The 22,139-nt window shown below is 40.4% G+C and overlaps 1 protein-coding gene across 1 annotated transcript; it reads right to left on the reverse strand.

The window, feature by feature from the left end:
* Positions 1-18,571: 18,571 nt before the first annotated feature.
* On the reverse strand, positions 18,572-19,980 carry LOC114464508 (tripartite motif-containing protein 16-like). Its single transcript, XM_028448754.1, has one exon. The coding sequence runs from the start codon at positions 19,749-19,751 to the stop codon at positions 18,579-18,581; it is 1,173 nt and encodes a 390-aa protein (XP_028304555.1). The 5' UTR covers positions 19,752-19,980; the 3' UTR covers positions 18,572-18,578.
* Between the last annotated feature and the right edge of the window lie 2,159 nt (positions 19,981-22,139).

Consider the following 22,139-nt stretch of genomic DNA (forward strand, 5'->3'; position numbering starts at 1 on the left):
AGTGGCTGTGGGGGGTTGGGGTAATGTAATTTAAAAAGTTGGAACAATTAGTTTAAATTGGCTAATAATGGCCATGACAAATTGTGAATGTGGTTAAATTGGCAAAAATAAGCCTGAAATATGGTAAAAAAAAAGGTTAAAAGTGACAATAATGGGTTAACATATGTAACATTTGGTGGAAACGTGGTGGAAAGGGTTTATAAGTGCAGGAAATGTCTTGAAAGTAGAAAAAATATGCAGAAAAGTCATTGAAATTTGATGGAGAAGTGGCAGAAATGGGAGTAATGTAGCAAAAATGCATCAAAAGGAGCAAAAATATGGCAGGAAAAAGTGATAACAATAGGTTAAGATATGGCAAGTTTGGTGTAGTTACAGAGAAAGGGTAAAAATAAACAAAAATGCATCTCTAATTGTTCAAAAAATATTCTGTTTCTTGAAGGCATCTGGTGACCGCCTCCCAGTGTCTCACGACCCCAAATAGGGTCCTGACCCCAATGTTGAGAGCCCCTGGGTTAGATGACACAGACTTTAGGGGATGGAGCAGGTAAACATATAAGTTTGTAGGTCAACAATTATAACACGCATCGTTCAGAAAGCTACACGTGACCTGAGCAAAAGGCTGCGCTAACAACTTTTGTGCACATTAGCGACGTGTAAGTAACAGGATATGGGAGGAGGCAAAGCTCCTCCAATCAGAGTTTGATTAAGGTCGGGTTTATAAAAACAACAGCTGGGGAGACCCGGGGATGCAGAGGAGAGGGGATTTCTCTGGTATGACATCACAGTCTCTACCACAGAGGAACCATCTTATCCTTAATGTTTTAACTTCATTCATTCATTCAGTCACCAATAGAGAGGAAACAATCAAAACAACAGCAGAACTTTTAAGGACCAATCAGTAGGGATGCACGATAATTGTTAGTCTGATCATTTATTGCTTTATTACTTTAATGATCCAAAAGAAACAGTTTGAAATCATAAGTCGTCTCGTTATTATAGCCCCGCCCCCTTTACCCTTTGACCTTATTCAGCCGGTGTGGCTACATGTTAAGCTAACCAAAATATTTTTGACCGGTTGCTGGTATGGAGATACATTTACAATGTCTGTGTGGAAATGGCACACTCAGTACTATGCACTACAAACTCAATGAGTATATACTGTCTACTATATACTATAAGTATGATTAGGGTGATGAACGTTCCCACTGAAGTATACTTCCAAGTTTCCCAAGATGCATTTGGAACCTACAACGACAAAAACCTGAAGCACACTAAGGCTAAATTCTCCACCTTTGTTCTGAAAACATTTTAAGTGAGAAAGTGACCAAGTAGAATATCAACATGTGCTCATTTGATCCATAAAACACACAAAAACACATTTATTCCAAAATTTCAGAGTTTTTCAAAGATCCTCCACAATACAAGAGCCCTATTTAGTGTTAAAAAACTAATGGAAGACAAGAAGAAATGCTTTTGTTTTGAAAAGGGGATGTCCCAGGACTATTTTACAATTTGCTCGCAATGCATCATAGGGCAGTTGAGTATGACTAGTGTGCCCACTGTGCATACTTAAAAAATTTCCCCATATAGTATACATCCGTGTATTTCTAACTTACTCAATCTTTCCATACTATCTAATGTGAATACACTATATACTTATTTATTTTATACATTTATATATATTAATATATATATATATATACACTCGCACATAAAAATACATGTAAAAAAGCTTTATCTAATATATGAAACTATTGCATTTGTAAAAATAAAAATAATAATAATGTGAGTGCAGTAATAAAGAACTGGACTTGAGGAGCGTGCACATACAGTAGTTAGAATAGTCGTGATGCTCCTGTGAATGCAGCTCTTCAGTCTCTGCTGAAGCAGCTCATGTATAATTCAGCAGCAGCAGCAGCAGTAGCTCCAAACTGCAGCAGCTCTGCTCTCTGCCTTTGCTGCTTTATTTTGGAAAGTTGTGACGCTGGCAGAGATCACACGACTCTTTCTGCAGTGAGGGAAAGCCTGTATATACATAAATGTGTTTGAGGGCACGTGCACGTGCACACTGTGTCTGCTGACCTGCACAGAAACAAGGGTCGACCATTTAACAATGACAAGTCATTTTGCTCTTCTGCAAAAAGTGCTGACGCAGCAGTTTGTCACTTATGAAATGACCCTTCTGTCACACACAGTCATTCAGTAAAGATTTACACAATGACCAAAGTCGTCAGATAATCAGCTGTTCCCACTCACAATTTGATCCTCCTATTTTAGAAATGTTCACACAAAACACACACACACACACATCATCACAAATTCTGACTCCGTCTACCTCACCTTGGATTTGACGACCTCCCAAACTGCTGCGTGCTATGAAATTAGAGCGGGATGATGGCTCTCTGTGTGTCACCTACATTTGGGTTTTAAACACTTGGATTATACGATTTGATTTTCCATAATGTGGAACAGAGATGTGGAACTTTCTCAGCATTATAACTAATCAGCATTAATACAGGAAAGAACGATTCATTTTGTGTGTTTTTGATGTTATTTTGTGTTTTAGGAGTATTTTTTTGTATTTTTCCATATTTTTCTGTTACTTTATTGTATTTTTTTCATCATCTTGTGGACCGTAATTATAAGCCGCTACTTTTTTCTCACGCTTTGAACCCTGCGGTTTAAACAATGACTCGGCTAAATTGTGGATTTTTCCTGGATTTATAAGCTTCATGCCGCCACAAAATTGAGCTCCGTCACGTTAGACCAGGTGGAACAATAAAATTGTTAACATTAAATCATTTTTGCTCGCACTGAATCATTCTGATCACTCATTTTGTCATGATGCACACTGCCTCGTCATAGCAACGACGCAGAGAAATGTTGTCAGAGAGAGAGAGCGAGAGAGAGAGAGAGAGAGAGAGCACCCACTGCAGCAGCTGAAGCATGGATGAATTAAAAGTCAGCCAGTTTGTAATAGCATAAAGTTATTACATCATCGCGTTAGGTTTGTTCAGGATTGATTGGTGCTCTGGACTCTGAGGCTTCTGTAAGGAGGACGGACAGACGGAGCGAAGATCAGAACAGCCTGGATACAGGCGATTGCGTCCGTATTCTGACTCAGAATCCGACTCGCTGTAAGAAGAGCGGACGAAGCGGTGTATCAGTCTGGTTCAGCCAATAGAGTGCGGCCTATGTTATGCTGCGGCATTTGTATGGATTTTTCGTAAAAAATCACCAAATTATTGTTCTCTTGGAAAATGACCTGTTTATTGTTAAAAGATCCTGGTTGGTGCAGATCTGACAGCTGTGTTTAGGAAAGAAAGATTACTAATGGATAAATGCAATCCGTTCATTGACCAATGACATCCTTATATATATATATATATATAGAGAGAGAGAACGTCTCGAGTTTCACTTCACAAATAAGGAATGAAAAGAAATGTACCAATCTAACTGTTTTTATTTTTTATTTTTTCATTTCTGTAACAAACTGTAATAAGCTGTATTATGGACCTGCCAAAATAAATCCAAAATGCAGCTTGAAATATTCAGCACCTACTGTAACCTAAAGAATGAGAGAGTAAAGTTGCTCAAATTAAGCAGTGTTATTATTTATTTTGTTCTACATGATAAATCATATAACACTCGACACATGTGCTTTAATATGGGAGATACACTTTAATATGGAGGGATAGAGTTGCTGTCAGTTGTAAATCACTAAGTTAAACAACAGGCAGGAGAGAATAAAAGGATCCATATGGATTAAGAGCATTTAAAAGTCCAACAACGTAGATTATATCATTTAAAGTCTCTAACAACGTAACTCTGCCTTCGCTGATTGTCTATATGCTCCCGTGGCCGGTGGAGGCTGATTTTGTCGCGGAAAGGCGGGCGAGTAGATTATCACAACAATCGCTCAATCCACTGCTTTATATCCAGACAAACGCGCACTGAGCGCAGGGTTTGCTCATTCTCTGTTCCAGTCACTTGTTTTCTCAGTGCATCACTACAAACAACAGACTTATGAGTCTACGATCACCCACGGTGTCCGCCATGTTGTAAACTAACAAGGCTCTGAGCTGCTACGGGAAGCAGGAGGGTCAAATGTCATCGGCTACTGGTCCTTTAATACTTTTTTACTTGGTTTTATTTTGTAAACCTTTGAATTTTATATCACCATTTTTTATCATTTCCTAGTCACTGTGTTTTTGGCACTTAACATATGTGTGTATTATGTACATTATATTAAGAATGACATTTTTCAAATGAATTTGGGAAAATTTAAATGAAAACTTTTGATCACTGGGGGGCAATGCCGCCCCTGTCCCCCCGCAAACTCCACGTATGCATACATACGCTGTCATGTAATGCTGGTTATGCTGTCAGCATCAGCAGTAACATACTACAGTGAAGCAATGCACTCTCATCCCAGTGTGTGTCTGTGCTGTAATTAATTGAAACTGATCAGAGCGCTGTCCGTTTATAATCCCATGGATTAATATTGTATCACACGCTTTATCACATTAACAATGTCAGCTGTATCCTGCCTGCGTTCCTTCCTTTCTGTTTTTTCTGCAGCAACAGTGTTGTCTTTGGTCTGAAATATACATTTTATCCTCAATTGTGATGTGAGTTGCTCTACACTAATGTTTCTCCATGACCGTGTTTGTGATTGGTCTGACGCTGCAATCTCCGCCACGTTACAGGAGCGCGCACGTAGTCTGTCTGAAATTAACTTGCCTACTGAACATGTTTATATCCTGCTTCGTAGTACAGCTGTTCTGATGGATAATGTTTTGTGAGGTGAATCTCACTAACGGAGAGACATCAACATATACTGTACTTCTCCAACTTCGTTGTACAGGCCCTTAGAGTGCAGCTTCTAAATCACCTCTCCCTCCTAAGAGGAAACCTTACAGTGTCTTTCAGGTGAACTGTTTGTCATTTGGATGGAGGATGTCTTTAAAGGAGGAGGCGTTACGTGTGTTTGAATCAGTCCTTGTCTGGTTAGGCCCTCAGTGTGCGTCTGCCATGCTGGAAAGTCGTTCACTTTGCTTAATGGCTGTAGGAAGAGATATAATCAGAGGGGTGTCAGCTGCTGACTGTGCTGGCGATTCCCTCGGCTCCTCTTCCCTCTCCCAGGAACCCAACACCCTCCCATGGCAGCGGGACCGAGCAGGAGAATGACAGGAATCCTCTCAGCACATTCGCTCGCTGCTTTTCACATTCACACGGCCGGCAGGATGAAAACCTGGCCACCTCCCCCCGAGGATGCGACCACCATGGGCCTCGCCGTGAGTGAGTGTGACGGTGAGCGAGAGGCGGCAACCAGAGGAGGATCAAGGCAATTTGTCTGCTGGGTTGGAGGGCAGAACGCCAGGAATGACACAAAGTCATCCTGGATGGAGCCGCTGCACAATCGGATGGTTTATTTTAGTCACGGCCCCCGCAGAATGAAACCCAAACCCTTAAAGAGGTGATCAAAGGTCCTGTATATGCTGTGTGTCCTGGAAAGCAACCAGAGCTTTTCCTAGCTTTGTGGGGGCCCCGTGCTACAGACTGTTGGAGGGCCTCTAGTTCGCCTACATTCTGTTTACCAGCTAAAAGGCTACAGCCATAGGCGGAGTTTGAGATTGTTGCCAGAAGGTGGAAAAAGAAAAAATAGAATTAAATATATAGACCATCTCAAGATTCATGCCAACCACAATGTGTGTGGCTTATACAAAAATGCAAAAATGATTAGTAACAATTGATAATGTTGACTACAAAAATTTGCGTCGACACGTTGTTTAATGTTGTAAATTAATGATAAAATCTTTCTGCTTCATTTTTGCTGCAGTACCATACATGAACTGCTGGGCACAGTGTCGCTTCACCATTTACATTGTGAAGAAGAATTGCGCAACAGAAGAAGAACCAACCTAAAGTCTCAAAAGTTTGGGACCATTTCACTTAAAATTTATACAACACACCTGAGGTAGAGCTAACATCTGTGGCATGAATCTAACAGTAATATGTTAGAATCAATGCAGCAGAAAACAATTTTATAAAACTGTAATGGGGTCAATGAGGGTCAATGCTCCCCCGCTCCCCCTTCCCCCGTAAACTTCTCTATTGCTACAGCCTCTCTTTAGAACATTCTAAGTCCTAGTAGCTCTTAACCTGACTAGATCTATAAGGACGGCTCAGCTTTGGGGGCCCCTAGTGGCTAAAGGGATCTTATGCATTTGCAAATAGCCAGAAATGGCACTGAGTCACTGATAACAAACAACACTGTAGAGTGAATAGTTCAAAGATACGTTGCAGTGTTTCTCACTGAGGTTCACTTTACTGACCCTAAATTGTGACTTCAGCAATACATTCTTCTAGGACAAGATGACAATTTTCCAGGCTTTTTTGTTGTTTTTAACCAAAGTACAGCATCAATCAGAGTGGGCAGGAGAGAGACTGCACGTCCAGGCAGCGGAGATGGAGGGGATATTCTAGTTATTCAGAGGAGTAAAATTCAGCCATAGAAGTTTGCAACAGCTAACCGACGGCAACACTGATGTGTTAATCCTCTAAAGATAGCTCAGGACATTACCTGACTAAACCTCTAGAATTAAGTATGATCTTTCTTTTAAAAGGAGCAATAAAACAGTTCCCTAGAAGGTTCCCTCTAAAGCTGCTGGTGATGATCTCCAACACACATCACAGATAAAGACATAGGCTGTGTTCCAAATGTCACATATGCACTACCAACTCAATGAGTATATACTGTCTACTATATACTATAACTATGGTTAGGATGATGATGTTACCACTGAAGTATACTACCAAGTTTCCCAAGATGTATTTGGAACCTACAACAACAAAAATGAATCACACTGAGGCTAAATATCTTGATTCTCCACCTTTGAAAGTTCTGTAAACATTTTAAAGGAGACATATGCCTTTAAATCCTTCCTTTTTACATATAAATCATACAGTTGTGGTCTATATAAAGCGGAACTGCAATGCTTGGGTCTGAATTCCTCATTATTATAGCTCCACCCCTTTTCTACCCTTTTCTGATGTGCTTTTGAGAGCAACTCGTTTTGGTGTGGTCTCTTTAAATGCAAATGAGACACTTCATACCCCGCTCCCTCTCCAGGTTGCAGAGGTGACACTCGGTTCAACTCCACCCTGTAGAGATACGATTATTTAGCGGCGCAGAAACTTTTTATTCACACATTATTCACAAAATGTCAACAACGGAAGATTTGTCCATCCAGCCTTACATGTTCGAGCCAGAAGAAAATGATGATGAACCTGCAGAACGTCTTCATATGGATGTTAACAAGTGAGCTATCACAAGCGCCGAGCTAACACTAGCGCCGGGCCAACGCTAGCGCCGAGCTAACGCTAGCGCCAAGCTAACGTCACAAAATGCATTTTAATACAGTCTTTTCGGAGACAAAAATGGCAAAATGAAATGACTAATGAAAACTTTAGACTTAAATTAAATCACGTAGGCCATATCATCAAGGATCTAAAACGAGCACACAGCGCTAACATATGAAGACGGTGTAACTGCTAATGCTAACAAAACAATGACAGGGACGTCTTATCATCACACTTTTTAGCGTTATTTACAGCTTACCGAAGTGCTCTGTTCATCGTCTCCAAAGATAGAAGGAATTGAACCCTCGATCAGACAAAGTCTTTTGGCAAATCCTTCTTTATACTGGTGGAGGTTGCTGAAGCAGTCATCCTTGAAGTGCTTCGTGCACACAAAAATGACCTTACCCACAGATGTGGGTACATTTCCGTGAAAAATAAAACTCAACCAGGCACTTCGAAAAGGTTCTGATGCTGGGAAATGGTGTAATGAAGCATGTGGGTTACTACATCCAACAACCAAACATTTTGACTTATCCTCTCGTAGCTTCGGCATCCTTGAGCGTGGACTACAAAATAAAAGCGAGAAATAAAAATGGTGTTGGGCCTGGAGTCGATGTCCTAATTTGGCAGTTCCGCTGCAAATACTTTGACGTTATTGTTCAAAAAACGTAATAGAGAATCGAAAAATCGAAACAGATTGAAAAATATGACCAAAACAGAATATAAAGATATCCTCGGAGCACCTGAAGAGACTAATTTGAACTTTTCTGTACTTCTAAACACTCTAAATATACAACAAAATGCATTTAAGGGCTAAAAAAGTGGATTTAGCATGATATGTCCCCTTTAAGAGAGAAAGTGAGCAATTAGAAGGCAAAGCAAATGTATTTGTACAGTGAATTTCATACACAAGGCAACTCAATGTACTTTACATGATCAAAAAGTGCAACAGAAAACATTCAACAGCTTAAAAATCAATAGGAAAAACATTTAAAATCATCAACAAGCACATCAACAACAACATGACCAAAAATCTCCCTCTCAGTCATATTCAGTAGAGAGAAAGAGTGGTTTTAACTTTGATTTAAAAATGTGATGCTGATGTATTTTGGAGAATATCAACCTATGCTCATTTGATCCATAAAACCTCCGTAAACACATTTAATTCTGACACTTCGGAGAACTTCGTAGATCCTCCATTGTGCTACTGACAAAACTTCCGGTTCACTTCAAAACAAGAGCCCTATTTGTTAAAAACTAATGGAAGACAATAAGAGATGCTTTTGTTTTCATTTTTAGCTTGAAGCTGGACCCAGGACGATTTTACGTTCCGCTCGCAATGCATCATGGGGCTTTTGAGTCTGAATGTGCCCATCATACAGCCTGGTATTTCTCACATATTCAATCTGTTCATACTAACTAATGTGAACGCACTACATACTCATTTTGACGTCAGACTTAGTATGAGTAGTACGTTAGTGTGACATTTACAACACACCCATAGTGTCAACCTTGTAGATCAATAAATCAAATTCTTACTAAGAAGGGAATAATTTACTCACAAGCGAATGTTAAAGGTTTAAATTACTGCTAGCAAGATTGTTTTTGACTCCAAACATTGCGTTTGTTGAGAAACGGTCATGTGACTGGAACTTTGGAAAAGTTACGCGCATTGCATTGTGGGATTGGTGATCCTGAAGAATGTTTCTTGTGTGTTTTTTTTTTTGGGAAGACAGTTATTTGCTTAAACCTGTAAAAACACCAGAAATGTGTAGTAGTGGTCACTTTGGCATGGATCGTTGCCCACAAACAGTTCAAATAGAAAAACGACAAACGGAGTGGCCAAAATATCAGAAAAACAGAAAGAAATGGTTTCCCACTGTAGTTACTGGACAGTGTTTAGATAAGCATCGTCATAACCTGGTTAATGCACTTTCAAAATAAGTGTAACTTGACTTTAACAACAGGATGTGTTTGTCAGCAGATCAGTCAGTGTGTGAGACTGGATGAGTGAAGCAGGGCCAACTCAGCCTCCATGATCAGCTGTGATCACATCAAAGTGAGCACATCGCCCTCTGGTGTCAAACAGTCAGTACGACAGCCTGTCTTCATCTTTACTGTATTCTCTCTGCATTGCAGCACAAGGTTTGAAACCAATCAATGAAACTTTGCAGTGTATAATAAAACTTACTTAAATCTGTAGAGGATGATTGGTCCCACGTATACAACACTCTCATCAAATGAAGCCATAAATTGTAATATTGCTTGACATCTGTAGTATCAGTTATTCCAACGATATTGAAAAAGTGATGCGTATGGAAGCCCATTTACGACAGTAAACTAGCAAAAGTTAGTTAGTGATAATAATAATAATGAATTCCTAAATCTAATTATGATACACTAAATCACAATTATAAAAACTATCTAACAAATATTAGATACTATGTCCTAATTACGAGATACTAACTTATTTTGAGATACTAAGCGATAATTATGAGATATATATAATAAAACAAAAACACTTAGTCATAATTATGAGATGGTATCTCATGATTATAACAGTATCTCATAATTATGACTTAAGATTTTTCTATTGTTTTATTTAACTATTCCAATTTGTTTTGTTTTTTTTTTTGGGGGGGGGGGGTTACTGGCTGAAATGATTTCATTATTTTTGCACAGCTGATATTTATTTGTATATGGAGGGACAGAGGTGTAGACTAAGTTTTCAGTGAAATGGTCCCAAACGTTTCAGACTTTAGGTTGATTCTTCTTCTGTTGCATAATTTTATGTGACAATGTAAATGGTAAAGCGACACTGTGCTCAGCAGTTCATGTTATGGTACTGCAGCAAAAATGAAGCAGAAAGTGACCGCCGGCCTGATTTTATCATGAATTTACAACATTAACCGTCGCATTTTTCAAGTCAACATTATCAATTATGTTATTAATCATTTTTGCATTATTGTATATGCTACACACATTGTGGTTGGCTCAAACTCAAACTCTGCCTATGATTACACCGTATTTACTGTAAAGAGCAACATCTTAGCTTTTGGAAACTGTTAGAATTCCTCCGACAGAGCAACTATTAGAGGTAACTTAGATGTGTCCAAGGACATTGGGAAAACCGGACGTTTGACCATCCTATCTGAAACATTAAGAGTGTCACTGTGTCCATGGTCCCCACAGGGCTTCAGTCTGAGTTACCTGATCCGACAGTGCACGTCCCTCAGCTCTGCTGTGACCTCAGCATGTGAAAGGTCACCCTGATGAGAGCGGGTGCTGAAAACAATGCTGATGCCATTTCCAAGTGTCACAGAGCAGGAGCGCCATGGTCCACATGCTGTCGGCCCCTTTGATGCTGTTTCTGTCCCGCGGTGTTGTTGTCAGCACATTTAATCATGGAGCAGAGCTCTCAACAAGCACCTGATGTCAACAGGGATGCAGAGGTGGCAACATGTGACACGATGATTCATAACAAAGACCTGCAAAGTCGAAAGATAACAGCTGATCAGTGGTTACAGACTCTGCAGTGATTAATGGGTTAGGACACACATCCATTCCTGATATAAATGATCATTCCTTTCTCAGAAAATTTACTTGAATCTCCTGACCTGTTTTGACTGTCAACTGTCAATCTTCTTCAGAGGCGTCTGCTGACCGCTTTGATATTTCCTTGATTTCTACATAATAATTCCTGCAAGTTATTTTTGAACATGTTAAGGTTTAAATTATTGTTAACTGTTTTTCAGGAAATTTACTTTGATCTCCTGACATATTTTGACTGTAAACTGCCAGTCTTTGTCAGGAAGGTCTACTGATCGCTTAAATGTTTCCTTGACTTCCAAGTAATAATTCCAGCAAGTTCTTTTTGTCTTTTTTATAAAATAACATGTTAAGGTTACATTTATTCAGACTACCGTTTTTCAGGAAATTTACTTTGATCTTCTGACATATTTTGACTATCAACTGCCAGTCTTCTTCAGAGACGTCTGCGGATTGCTTTGATGTTTCCTAGACTTCCGGGTAATAATTCCAGCAAGTTCTTTTTGTCTTCTTTTTATAATGTGTTAAGGTTTCATTTATTCACACAATTGTTCCTCTAGAAATTTACTTTGATCTCCTGATATGTTTCGACTGTCAACTGCCAGTCTTCGTCAGGATGGTCTGCTGATCGCTTTGATGTTCCTTTGACTTCCACGTAATAATTCCAATAATTCCAGCAAGTTGTTCTTTTTAAAATAAAATAAAAAATGTTAAGGTTTCATTTATTCAGACAACTGTTTTTCAGGAAATGTACTTTGATCTCTTGACATGTCAACTGCCAGTCTTCTTCAGAGGCGTTTGCTGATCGCTTTGACGTTCCCTTGACTTCCGCTTAGTAATTGATGTTATTATTCAAAAGGATAATCTATTTCCTTGTACTGCATAAGGACTGTTTGTATATTGAAAGACGATATTTCATCTCTTTTCTATTGGCTCGTTGGCTGCTCCTTGTGCATCCCATAACGGACAGAAAAACTAGGAGCAAAAAAACTCCGGAAGTGACATGTTGACAGGGCTCAGGCCCACTCTGGTTCCCCGGGGCTCAGGGCTGTGGCCTCTGTGGCTGCGCTGTGGTTGGCCGCTGCTCCACGTCTGAGGCGAGGCCATTTCCAGGTTACAACAACAACACGTCGCCGGATATCCGTAAACAGCAAAAACGCATCGGGATGCGTTTAGTTCGAGGCTTGTAAATAACTGCTGAGGAATTTTTCTGAAGAGTTTAAAAATACTTTGAGCAGCCAAACACTGTTCAGCAGTGGAAACACACAAATCACCTGCTTTATGACAAACCTTTGGCATCTGTCCTAAAATATCTCAATAACGGCCAGCTGTTTTGGGGTTTTTTTTCTCTCTCTCTTTGGCCAGCTGTGGAATGTAAATAACAACATGTGTGCCAGTCTCCGCCTGCGGAACAACCATACAGGGGCATGGACTCCGGACCTAGAGCGTCCCAGTCAAACTACCAGTCTGTACTCGGCATAATGATGGCATTCACAGCGGTTAAGGGGGCACATTGCCTCCTGACCACTTCCAACTAACAAGCTCAATTTAAGACTACTGATGACCTCACCACTGCCAGCTGCACCGGTAAATCCTGATGGATGTCTGGGTTAAAATAAGAGCTCCGCCTGCTGCTGCCGACACAGACCAAAACAACACAAATATGGATAATATTGGTATAGTGCACACCTACACTATACACTCAGTCAATAATAGGAATGTGATAATAGCTACATCTAATCTACATTAGAATGCAATGTTTTGGTTCTGCATTGAACATCTCATACTCTCACATCACTCACTACACATCTAATCTAGACGTTTGGTGTTCAATACCATGACAATGAGAATCACTTTAAACTCACACTTGTGGAGGTCGACATGTTTAACGAACTGTGATGTAGTGATTGCACAAAGAAGTGCTACATTCACATAACTCACACTGGTTTGATGAGGTTAAAGGCATTCAATGGTTGCCATGGTTCCCTGTTCAGCTGAAGGAAAGCTTGGATCTGTAAGGCAAGGAAATATATCTGTATAGCACATTTCATAGACAAGGCAACTCATGATTAAACATGACTAAAAAGTGCAACATTAAAACATTTGACAGGTTAAAAATGTAAAATCAACAGTAAAAACATTAAAATCAGCAGAAAAACATTTAAAATCAGCAGTAAAAACTTGAAATCAACAATAAAAAAAAAAAAATCCCTCTCAGTCATACAGAGTAGAAAAAAAGAATTAGAGAGTGCCTTTAACTTTAATTTAAAAATGTTCACATTGGATGCTGACTTCAGCTTTCCTGGAGTTTGTTCCACTTCTTTGCAGCATAACAACTAAAAGCAGTATCGCCATGTTACTGTTACAGATCTGACTTGCCGACTTCCTTTACTAAAGAATCCATGTTTAACTGAACTATCGCAGTGATTAGTGCACTATTAACCCAACACTAAACTACCATATTGTGCTCTTTTGGCTGTAAACAGATGTAACTCGTTTCAGCTGTCCACAACAATGGCGCCGGGTCGGGAAATTCCCGTATGTTGTGACGTCACATGGGAACTACAGTATATATATTCAAGCCTGTGACTCATGACTGCCGTAAAGTGAAACGTTCTCCAGGCATTCTCTAGGTCACATGACCTGGTGAAAGACGGTCCGTCTCCTCCAAACTTACATAGTTGGTATTTTAAGAGGGAAGCCTCTTTCGGAGCATTGATACTGTCAGCGCTGTATATTGGCCTGAGGAATCATTTAAAATAACTCATATGGGTCAAATGTTTCGGTCAAAAAGTCAACAGTGTGCCTTTAAGTATTTAAAAAAAAAAAAGAAGCTTGTTTGTATATATATTTGCTTTGGACAGTTTAAGCTCACATTTACAGTCACAATCTAAAAAAAGTTTGTTTAGTTTCAGTTTTCTTGGCTTTGTTCCTGCCAGTCACGTGATTTTTGGGAACAGTTTGTAACAAAGCTGATTGCAGCATTTGAGAAATAGTGCGTGTGCATGCATGTGAGCAGAGATGATGCTGACTGAGTAGCTCGTGCACCAGTAGCAGCAGGTGTCAAACTCTGACCGTGTGAAAGAAGGTCTGCATGTGATGCTGTAACCGCATTGGCTCTGATATTTTGGGCTGGACTGGAGGAGTGGAGGAATGTGACCACAGGGCCGTCCTCTCCTGTCCATCACATCCTGCAGCAGGTCCACATTGTGACAAACCGCAGCCAACAGCCTCCCACTCACCCGAGGGGGGGAAATGACAACCCTACTGCTGCTCAGTGATGTCTGTGATGGACTGTACAGATCTGTGACATCTGGACCTGGATTTTTGTGAGCACACTGTCATCTGCTGGACAGTTAAAGCATCTACAGCCCTGGATTTAAAGCTGCAGTATGTAGAACCCTTTCTCCGCTCCTTTTCAAAACTGAAACTTAGATTCCCTGGCCCCTATTTCACTCGTGAGTGTATATTTGGGATCAGGCCGAGTCTCGGCTAAATCGTGTGTCGTATACATGGGGTTACGAGAAGCAATTAACACCTTACAACCAGCTCCTGATCAGCAATTGTATGGTCGGAAGAAATTTAAACCTGTTTGAAATCCTGGTTGCTCCTCGTGAGGGTATCACTGTTAAAGCAGTGCCACGGACCGGCTTCCCTCAAGCTCTCACACTGCGCATGTGCCAACACCGTAGGACTGCTGTTGACGGACCGTACTGCCCACGTCTGTCCAGCCAGTTCCTGGTCCATTACATTGCCGTCTTTTCTTTTTTGAAACTCTTTTTGCTCATTTGCGAGTGTCTCTCCAGTTCTGTGATCATCTTCTTCTGTTTTAATGGCGACACTTCACTTTACGTTGCATTTCTGGAAACAACACCCCAACGTGTCGCGTATGGACGCACAGTGTGAGCAGTCAGATCGCGTCAGAGTGTCGGTCCGTACAATGTGAGAGCATGAATTGTGAGCTGTGCGCATTCTGACTCTGTAATTGCGTCGCACAGTTTGAGCTGGAGCTGAGAACAACAATTGAAAAAAATCACAGTTTTTTCACAATAGAGACTAGTGACAAATGAATGGACTTTATCTTGAGTTATTGGAGCTTTTTCTGCCTTTAGCTCGTTCCCACCAGAGAGCTCACACATTTGGCTGTGATCTCAGCTGCCTGCCGCTCAGCGCAGAGGGACAACCATCACTCCACATCCAGACTGTAAAATGAATGTACCTTGGATAAGCTTATCTTAGGTTTACACATGATGTATCCCATCTGTTATCACTCTCTCTGACACCAGTACGTGGGGCCGACCCTGCACAGTCACGGGGATCCGCGAGGACACAAGCCGGTTCAATCCTCCTCACTTTGTGCCTTTATTCTGTTGCTTCTCCACCTCAGTCTGCCTTTTTCCGCTTGATTAGCTGTGTAACTGTTGTGTCTAACGCCGTGATGGAGACTTCTGCTTCTGGAACGTCCGCCATTGCACTTGGTACCTAAACGCGCCTGACTTCAGTCAAGCAGCCAATAGTAATGCCCAAAACAGCCCATGGAGCACATGGGTTGGTAGAAAGATCTGTGATTGGCTGAAATCTAACATCATGCTCCTGGATTTCTAAACCTCATTTTACAGGGCCAAGAGAAGAAGGAATTCACTGTCTACACTTTGGATTACAGTATGCTCAAAGATGATAATGGATTTTTGACCAAATGATGCCAAAAAAACTTACATACTGCAGCTTTAAAGCTGCAGGAGACTATAATCCTTGATCACTCAGGGCAGAGATTGGCAACTTTTATCAGAGCGGAGGCCACCAAATGTGATTGTCTGATCTGAGGGCCACTTGATCAACATCATGTCAGTATTTAGAATAATTAATACAGGAAAGGACAAAGGGTTTTATCTTTGCAATCCTTTTATGTGGGTTCTCTTGGTGTTTTTTTAGTTTTGACATTTTGAATGTTCATTTTGTCTATTTTCTTGTCAATATGGCGAATTGTTGTTGCCTTTTTGTGTTATTCGTGTCATTATGTGTGTTTTTGTTGTATTTTTGGTGTTATTGTTCATTTTGTGTTATTGTTGTTTATTTTGTGCAGTTTGGCATTTTGTGTGTCTTTAAAGTCCTTTCATATGTTGTTGGTTTTGTAGTAATTTTGTGTTTAAGTGGTTGTTTAGTGTGTCTTTGTTATTATTTTATGTACTTCTGTTGACATTTTGTGCATTTATTTGTCATTTTCTGTGTTTCTGGAGATGTGTGTGTTATGTTGGGCTTCATATAACTTCCAACTTCATGAATTACAATTTTGTTTTGGGGGCCGAACAAAATTAGAGAGTTGCCTATGTCTAAAAAAAATCGACTCGCCGATTTATTGCGATATTTCACAGAGCGATTATTGTAACAATCCAAAAAATGTCCAAATCGATTTTTTAAAATCCTGTTTTTTTTATAAAGAAAAAACCATTTCATTATACTAACATCTGCATAGCACTTAAACGCCCGGTCACTAGGTGTCAGTGAACCACATCACACCTTGTTAAACTACTTCATTCCTCAATGCTTTTTAGCTGGAAGTTGATTACACTTTATTTTCATAAAACATACTGGGCACTTTTATAGATGTATGTGGTTACTTTATTTTAAGAATTTTACAACTTAACAGAATCAGACTCTGTTGTAGAAGCAAAAGTTGTATTTTATGTATTAGTAATACATAAAATACAATCCATGTTGTAAACATGACTCATTATAAATGCTATAGACATGATAAATATCTTAAAATCAATCTACCACCATCACTAACTACATTCATCACATGTAGCATTCACCGTGACCTCTGTGCACTGTACGACCAGTAGAAATCTTTTGTCCCAGGCAACATCTATAAAAATGCATGTTGTATGTAATCAGTGCATGTATTTCCTCTCTGGCACACACACACACACCACACACACATGCACACACACGCACACACCTACATGTGAATTCATGCAAACACAGCTTTGGACCGCTGCTGAAGGTGTGGGATGAAGACTTTCTCTGGCTCTCAATGTCTCTAATTATCCCTTTTTATCCCAAGGAAATGAGATGTTTACTCAGAGGCAAATGCAGAAAAAGGCATAAAATAAAGAGCAGGGTTACATACGTGTGCACTTATATAAACATTATGTCCCGTTGTTTCCTTTATTTTGGCACTCAATACATTTTATATGAAGTATAACCAGGTTATAAATTTGACATCTGAGGGGGAGGAGCAAAGAGCTATCAGGTCAAAGAGATGAAAGAGAAGAATGTTGTTCTGTTAGTGAACACTCAGAGTTTAAATATAGTTTAAACTCCAAATCGAGGGACAGTTTGTGGTACTTTTGTGTGTATTTCAAGTAATTTTATGTATTTTTGCTGTTTTGTTTAATTTTTATCACCCTTTTGTGTATTTGTTATGCAACGTGTGTATTTGGAATAATTTCTTCTGTAATTTTGAGGAATGTCTGTATTTTTCTGTCATTTTGTGTTTTTTGGAGGTCATTTTGTGCATTTACGTTAGGGCCACATAACATTACACCGAGGCCCGTATGTGGCCCCTGCGCCACCAGTTGCCCTGGTCTGATCGACAGTAATTAATAAGGGTTTGGTGTATTTTCAGTTTTTTAATGTAACACTGTCATTTTATATTTCTTAGAGGTTTTTTTATTTAAAAAAGTAAGCAATAAAAATTAGACTTGGCAACAACAACATTCCTTCTATCCTCCACCTGTTTGTACAGACGTTGATCACTGGGTGTAGTCGTAGTCATGTCAGCTGTGAGCGGTGTGAGAACAAGAAGAACAGGAAGTAATTTCATACATTTTATTAATTACAGATGGATGTTATTCAACAAACACAAAGCAGATTCATCTACAGGGAAATTATTTTCAACACATTATAAACCTAAAACAGATTTCATAACAATCACAATGGGTTTAAACAAACAAGCCACAAACAAATGTTTCAATCAAACCCTGCCGTTTACATTGTAAATAAAGTTGAGGCATTCAAATCAAAGCCACATGCTTGTTTAAGTGTCATATCTGTCCAGTCTCCTGTTTTGGCCGGGAAACCACTGTATTTTACCCTTTTTTCCCGCCATTGTCCCGTAGTAGTATTATCCTGTAAATATCCCGTATTATAATGTAATAATAATTAAAAGATAAATAAATAAAAACGTCACTCAACCTCTCTAAACTGAACGCTGTCGCTAGCCTCGCGATAACTGCCACCTGCAGTGGCCTGGGTGACAGTTCTTGTGAGATTAGATTAGATTAGATTAGATTAGTGACAACAGCAGGAAGAAACCCAGAAACAACTAAGAAGCGAGATGGATGGATGTAAGAAGGCGTTTCTGCAAAAAAAAAAAGTAAATTTTATATACAGGAATAACCTTTTTATCTGGGATTGCAGAATTCTGCACTACTATTAAAAGAAATGTAAACTCCAGCATGTAGAGGTTCAGTGAAGGTGGTGTTGACTTTGTTTCAGAGACGCTGTAGAAGGACAGAATACCTGCTGTGTGATCCACGTACACTCCTATTCTGGAGGACTGAGGACCTGAGACTGGAGACAGGATGCTGTTGTGATAAAATGTGTAATCATTTGGAGTACAGACTAAGCTCCATGATTTTTTGTTAGATCCAAATCTACATTCATTCCCTCTCCCTGTTCTGCTGATACTCTTGTATGCAACCATTACTTGAACTCCTCCCCCTCTCCACTCCACCGCCCAGTAACAACGACCAGTTGTATGGTCTCAGGTCTCTACTCAGGACCTGAGACCATCCAGTGAACCTGTCTGGATGATCAGGATGAAGCTGATCTTCTCTCATTCTTGTTACTTTTCTGTTTCCTTCTGATAATCTGAGTTTTCTCTGAGCTGTGTTTGGATCCAGAGTGATTTCCTGTGAATACTTTAAGAATCCAGCTCTGGTCCTCAGCTCTGATGGTAGATCATCCACTCTCTCCACAGTCTGACAGACGTTGTTCCAGTCCTCCATCAGGACTTTGTGGAAATGTTCTCTGAGCTCTGACACAGCTGCTGTCACCTCCTCAAAGCAGCTTCCAGGACCTCTGTGGATGATGGAGGAGTGTGTGGACACACTGAGCGCTGACAGGGAGCTGTAGCTGAGGACAAACTGGATGTGATCCTCAGTGTGGGAGAGCTGCTGCAGCTCAGCGTCTCTCTTCTTCAGCTCACTGATCTCCTGCTCCAGCTTCTCCTGAAGCGCTCGGACTGCACTCACTTCAGTCTGCTGCTTGGATCGGACCTCCTTCTCCAGCTCAGAGCTTCTTTGGTGGAGGAGACGGATCAGCTCAGTGAACATCTGCTCACTGTGCTCCACTGTCTGATCAGCAGAGAGGTTGATGGTCTTCTCCTGCTCTTTAAGTAGCTCCACATCTTTCTCTCTGTCCTGGATGTTCTTGTAGATGTCAGCTCGACTCTCCTGCAGCTCTCTCTGTTTCTCAGTCTTTTCTGCTGCAGCTGAAACGGTGTTGTGGTCTTTATGTTCCTCCATTGAGCAGATAATACAGATAAACTGTTGATCAGTGCGACAGAACATCTTTATCACCTCATCATGACGAGAGCAGATCTTCTCCTGGATGTTCTTGGACGGCTCCACCAGTTTATGTCTCTTTAATGCAGCAGATTCATGATGAGGCTGAAGGTGATTTTCACAATAAGAGGCCACACAGTTCAAACAGGACTTGGAGGCTTTTAGTTTCCTCTCAGTGCAAACATCACAGGCCACATCTTCAGCTGCAGCTTCAACAACACCATATTGAAGTCCCGTTTTTATCTTCTCTACAAATCTAGCAAACATGGTGTTTCTCACCCGGACAGGCCTCAGTGTGAACGTCTTTGAGCAGGACGGCTGTAGATGTTCTTCTCCTCCTCACCCTCCCAGAAGCTACTGAATGGCCCTTCAGGATGTACAGACAGATGGAACAGGACAAGGTTTCTCTCTCAGCTCCTTTCTGCGCCAATACAACAGCCTCAAAGTTACTTTCAGTTACAGCCTGATTGTCAGCATGTCATGGTTATGCTTTTATACAAATTTGAGATCTGAGGGGGAGGAGCAAAGAGCTATGAGGTCAAAGAGATGAAAGTGAGGAATGTTGTTCTGTAAGTGAACTGGTTTGACAGATAGAGCTTCAAGTCTGTAACTAGAGACAATGTGAATGATTGAAGCTCAGACTGACTTTATGGCTCCAGGATCCACTGAACGTAATGAAAACCAAACAAAAAAAAAGAAAAACGCCTGTACTGATATGACCCAGCCACTGGTCAAACATGGATAATAACGAGTTCTTAGAGGAGCATGTGACTGCAGTTTAAGAGCCAATCTTGCAGCTTTGTGTGATTTTAAGATAAGACAATAGATATCTGACAGGCATCATAAGATTCAGAAAACACCGCAATACACATCAAATCCTAAGAGGACAGATAAATGACTATCCCACAGAGCGAAAGTCAAACTAACAGACACTAAGCACATGTAAGTTCACTGCTTATGGAAAACCTTTAAAAAATGTAAAAAACAAGTCACATCCCCAAACGCTGTGTTACTGAGAAAGAAATGCATTCTGGGAAACGTAGTGATCAGGTTGTGTTTGTAATGTCATACTAACCCACTACTCATTCTAAGTCTGATGTCAAAATCAATTTGTAATGCATTCATATTAGATAGTATGAAAAGATTGAGTATGCAAGAAATACCCTGATGTATATTATATGGCGCACTAGTCATACTCAACCGCCCCATGATGCATTGCGAGCAGAATGTAAAATTTCTTTTGTAAACAGTACTCTTGTTCTTAAGTTAATCTGGAAGTTTTGTCAGTAGCACAATAGAGGGTTTCCGAAAATCGCCGAAATGTCGGCATGAAATGTGTTTCTGCAAGTTTTATGGATCAAATGAGTACATGTTGATATTCTACTTGGTCAATTCTCACTTAAAATTATTTCAGAACTTTCAAAGGCGCAGAATCAGCGAGATATTTAGCCTCAGTGTGCTTCAGGTTTTTGGTTAAGTAAGTTTGAAATGCATTGTGGGCAACTTGGAGGTACACTTCAGTGGGAAGGGTCATCATCAGAGGTGGCAAAATGACTAGTCTTCAGTACTCAAGTAAAAGTATAGATACTGAAATAAAAAATGATTGAGGTTGCTCCCTTACTTGAGTAAATGTGAAAATGCACATCTCTCTATAAAAGCAAGGAATCTGTCTGTTTGTCTGTGTGTGTGTGTGTGTGTGTGTGTGTGTTCCTCAAATATTTCTGCGGATCAGGATCAGACAGACCTGAGAGTTTCAACATGGTTGCTGCTTGGTTCAAGGGTGTGCAACATCGGATTTGTTTGGACGCCCCACCTCCTGAGTCAACGGACTCTGATGATGTCATCAGTCCTACCTCTGCAGTGATGATGTCATCAGTCCTACCTCTACAGTGATGATGTTATCAGTTAGAACATTGGAATATTGGTCCTACCTTTACAGTGATGACGTCCCACCTTCAAAAACAACCTCATTTGGCCATCCATGAAAAAGCTACATACTTTCTATAGCAATACATACTTCCTACGGGAACTGCACTGTTTGGACTGCAATGATACTGTTAATAAATTATTTCATAAATGCTTTACAAATTCTGCAAATTCTCCACCGGAGCACCACAGTCACGTGAGCAGCAGAGCCAATCACTGCACACCGTAGCTACATGCGCACTAGAACCACTCACTGGAGAGACCACCCCCACGCCCCACCTCCCAAGTCGACGGACGCACCAGTGCTTCACGTGACCACGGATTTGTACCTTCAGCAACACGAGTTGGAGCAGAATATAGCTGGCGGTTCACTTCCGTTCTGTGCATCTAAACTGGCTGTTATGAATTAATGACACTAAACGAGTCTGGACCGAGTCTGTTCCGGTCTGAGGAGATCCGGATCTGCGAGGACAACAAACTGGAATCGAAATAGATGGGGTTCAACTCCCTACAGTGTCCTTGCTAAAAGCCAAAATATATGAAAACACAATAGTTATCACTACACATTTCACAACAAACCTTAATGTCCCTGACGTCCCACCTTCAAACACAATCTCATTTAACCATCCATGAAAAAGCTACTGAACCTCCCACTTTTCTATAGCTATACATACTTCCTACTGACACTGCACTAGTGCTACTCAATGTACTTAAGTAAAAAAGAGCAAA

This window comes from Gouania willdenowi, chromosome 6, assembly GCF_900634775.1.
Source record: "Gouania willdenowi chromosome 6, fGouWil2.1, whole genome shotgun sequence".
Lineage (NCBI taxonomy): Eukaryota > Metazoa > Chordata > Actinopteri > Blenniiformes > Gobiesocidae > Gouania > Gouania willdenowi.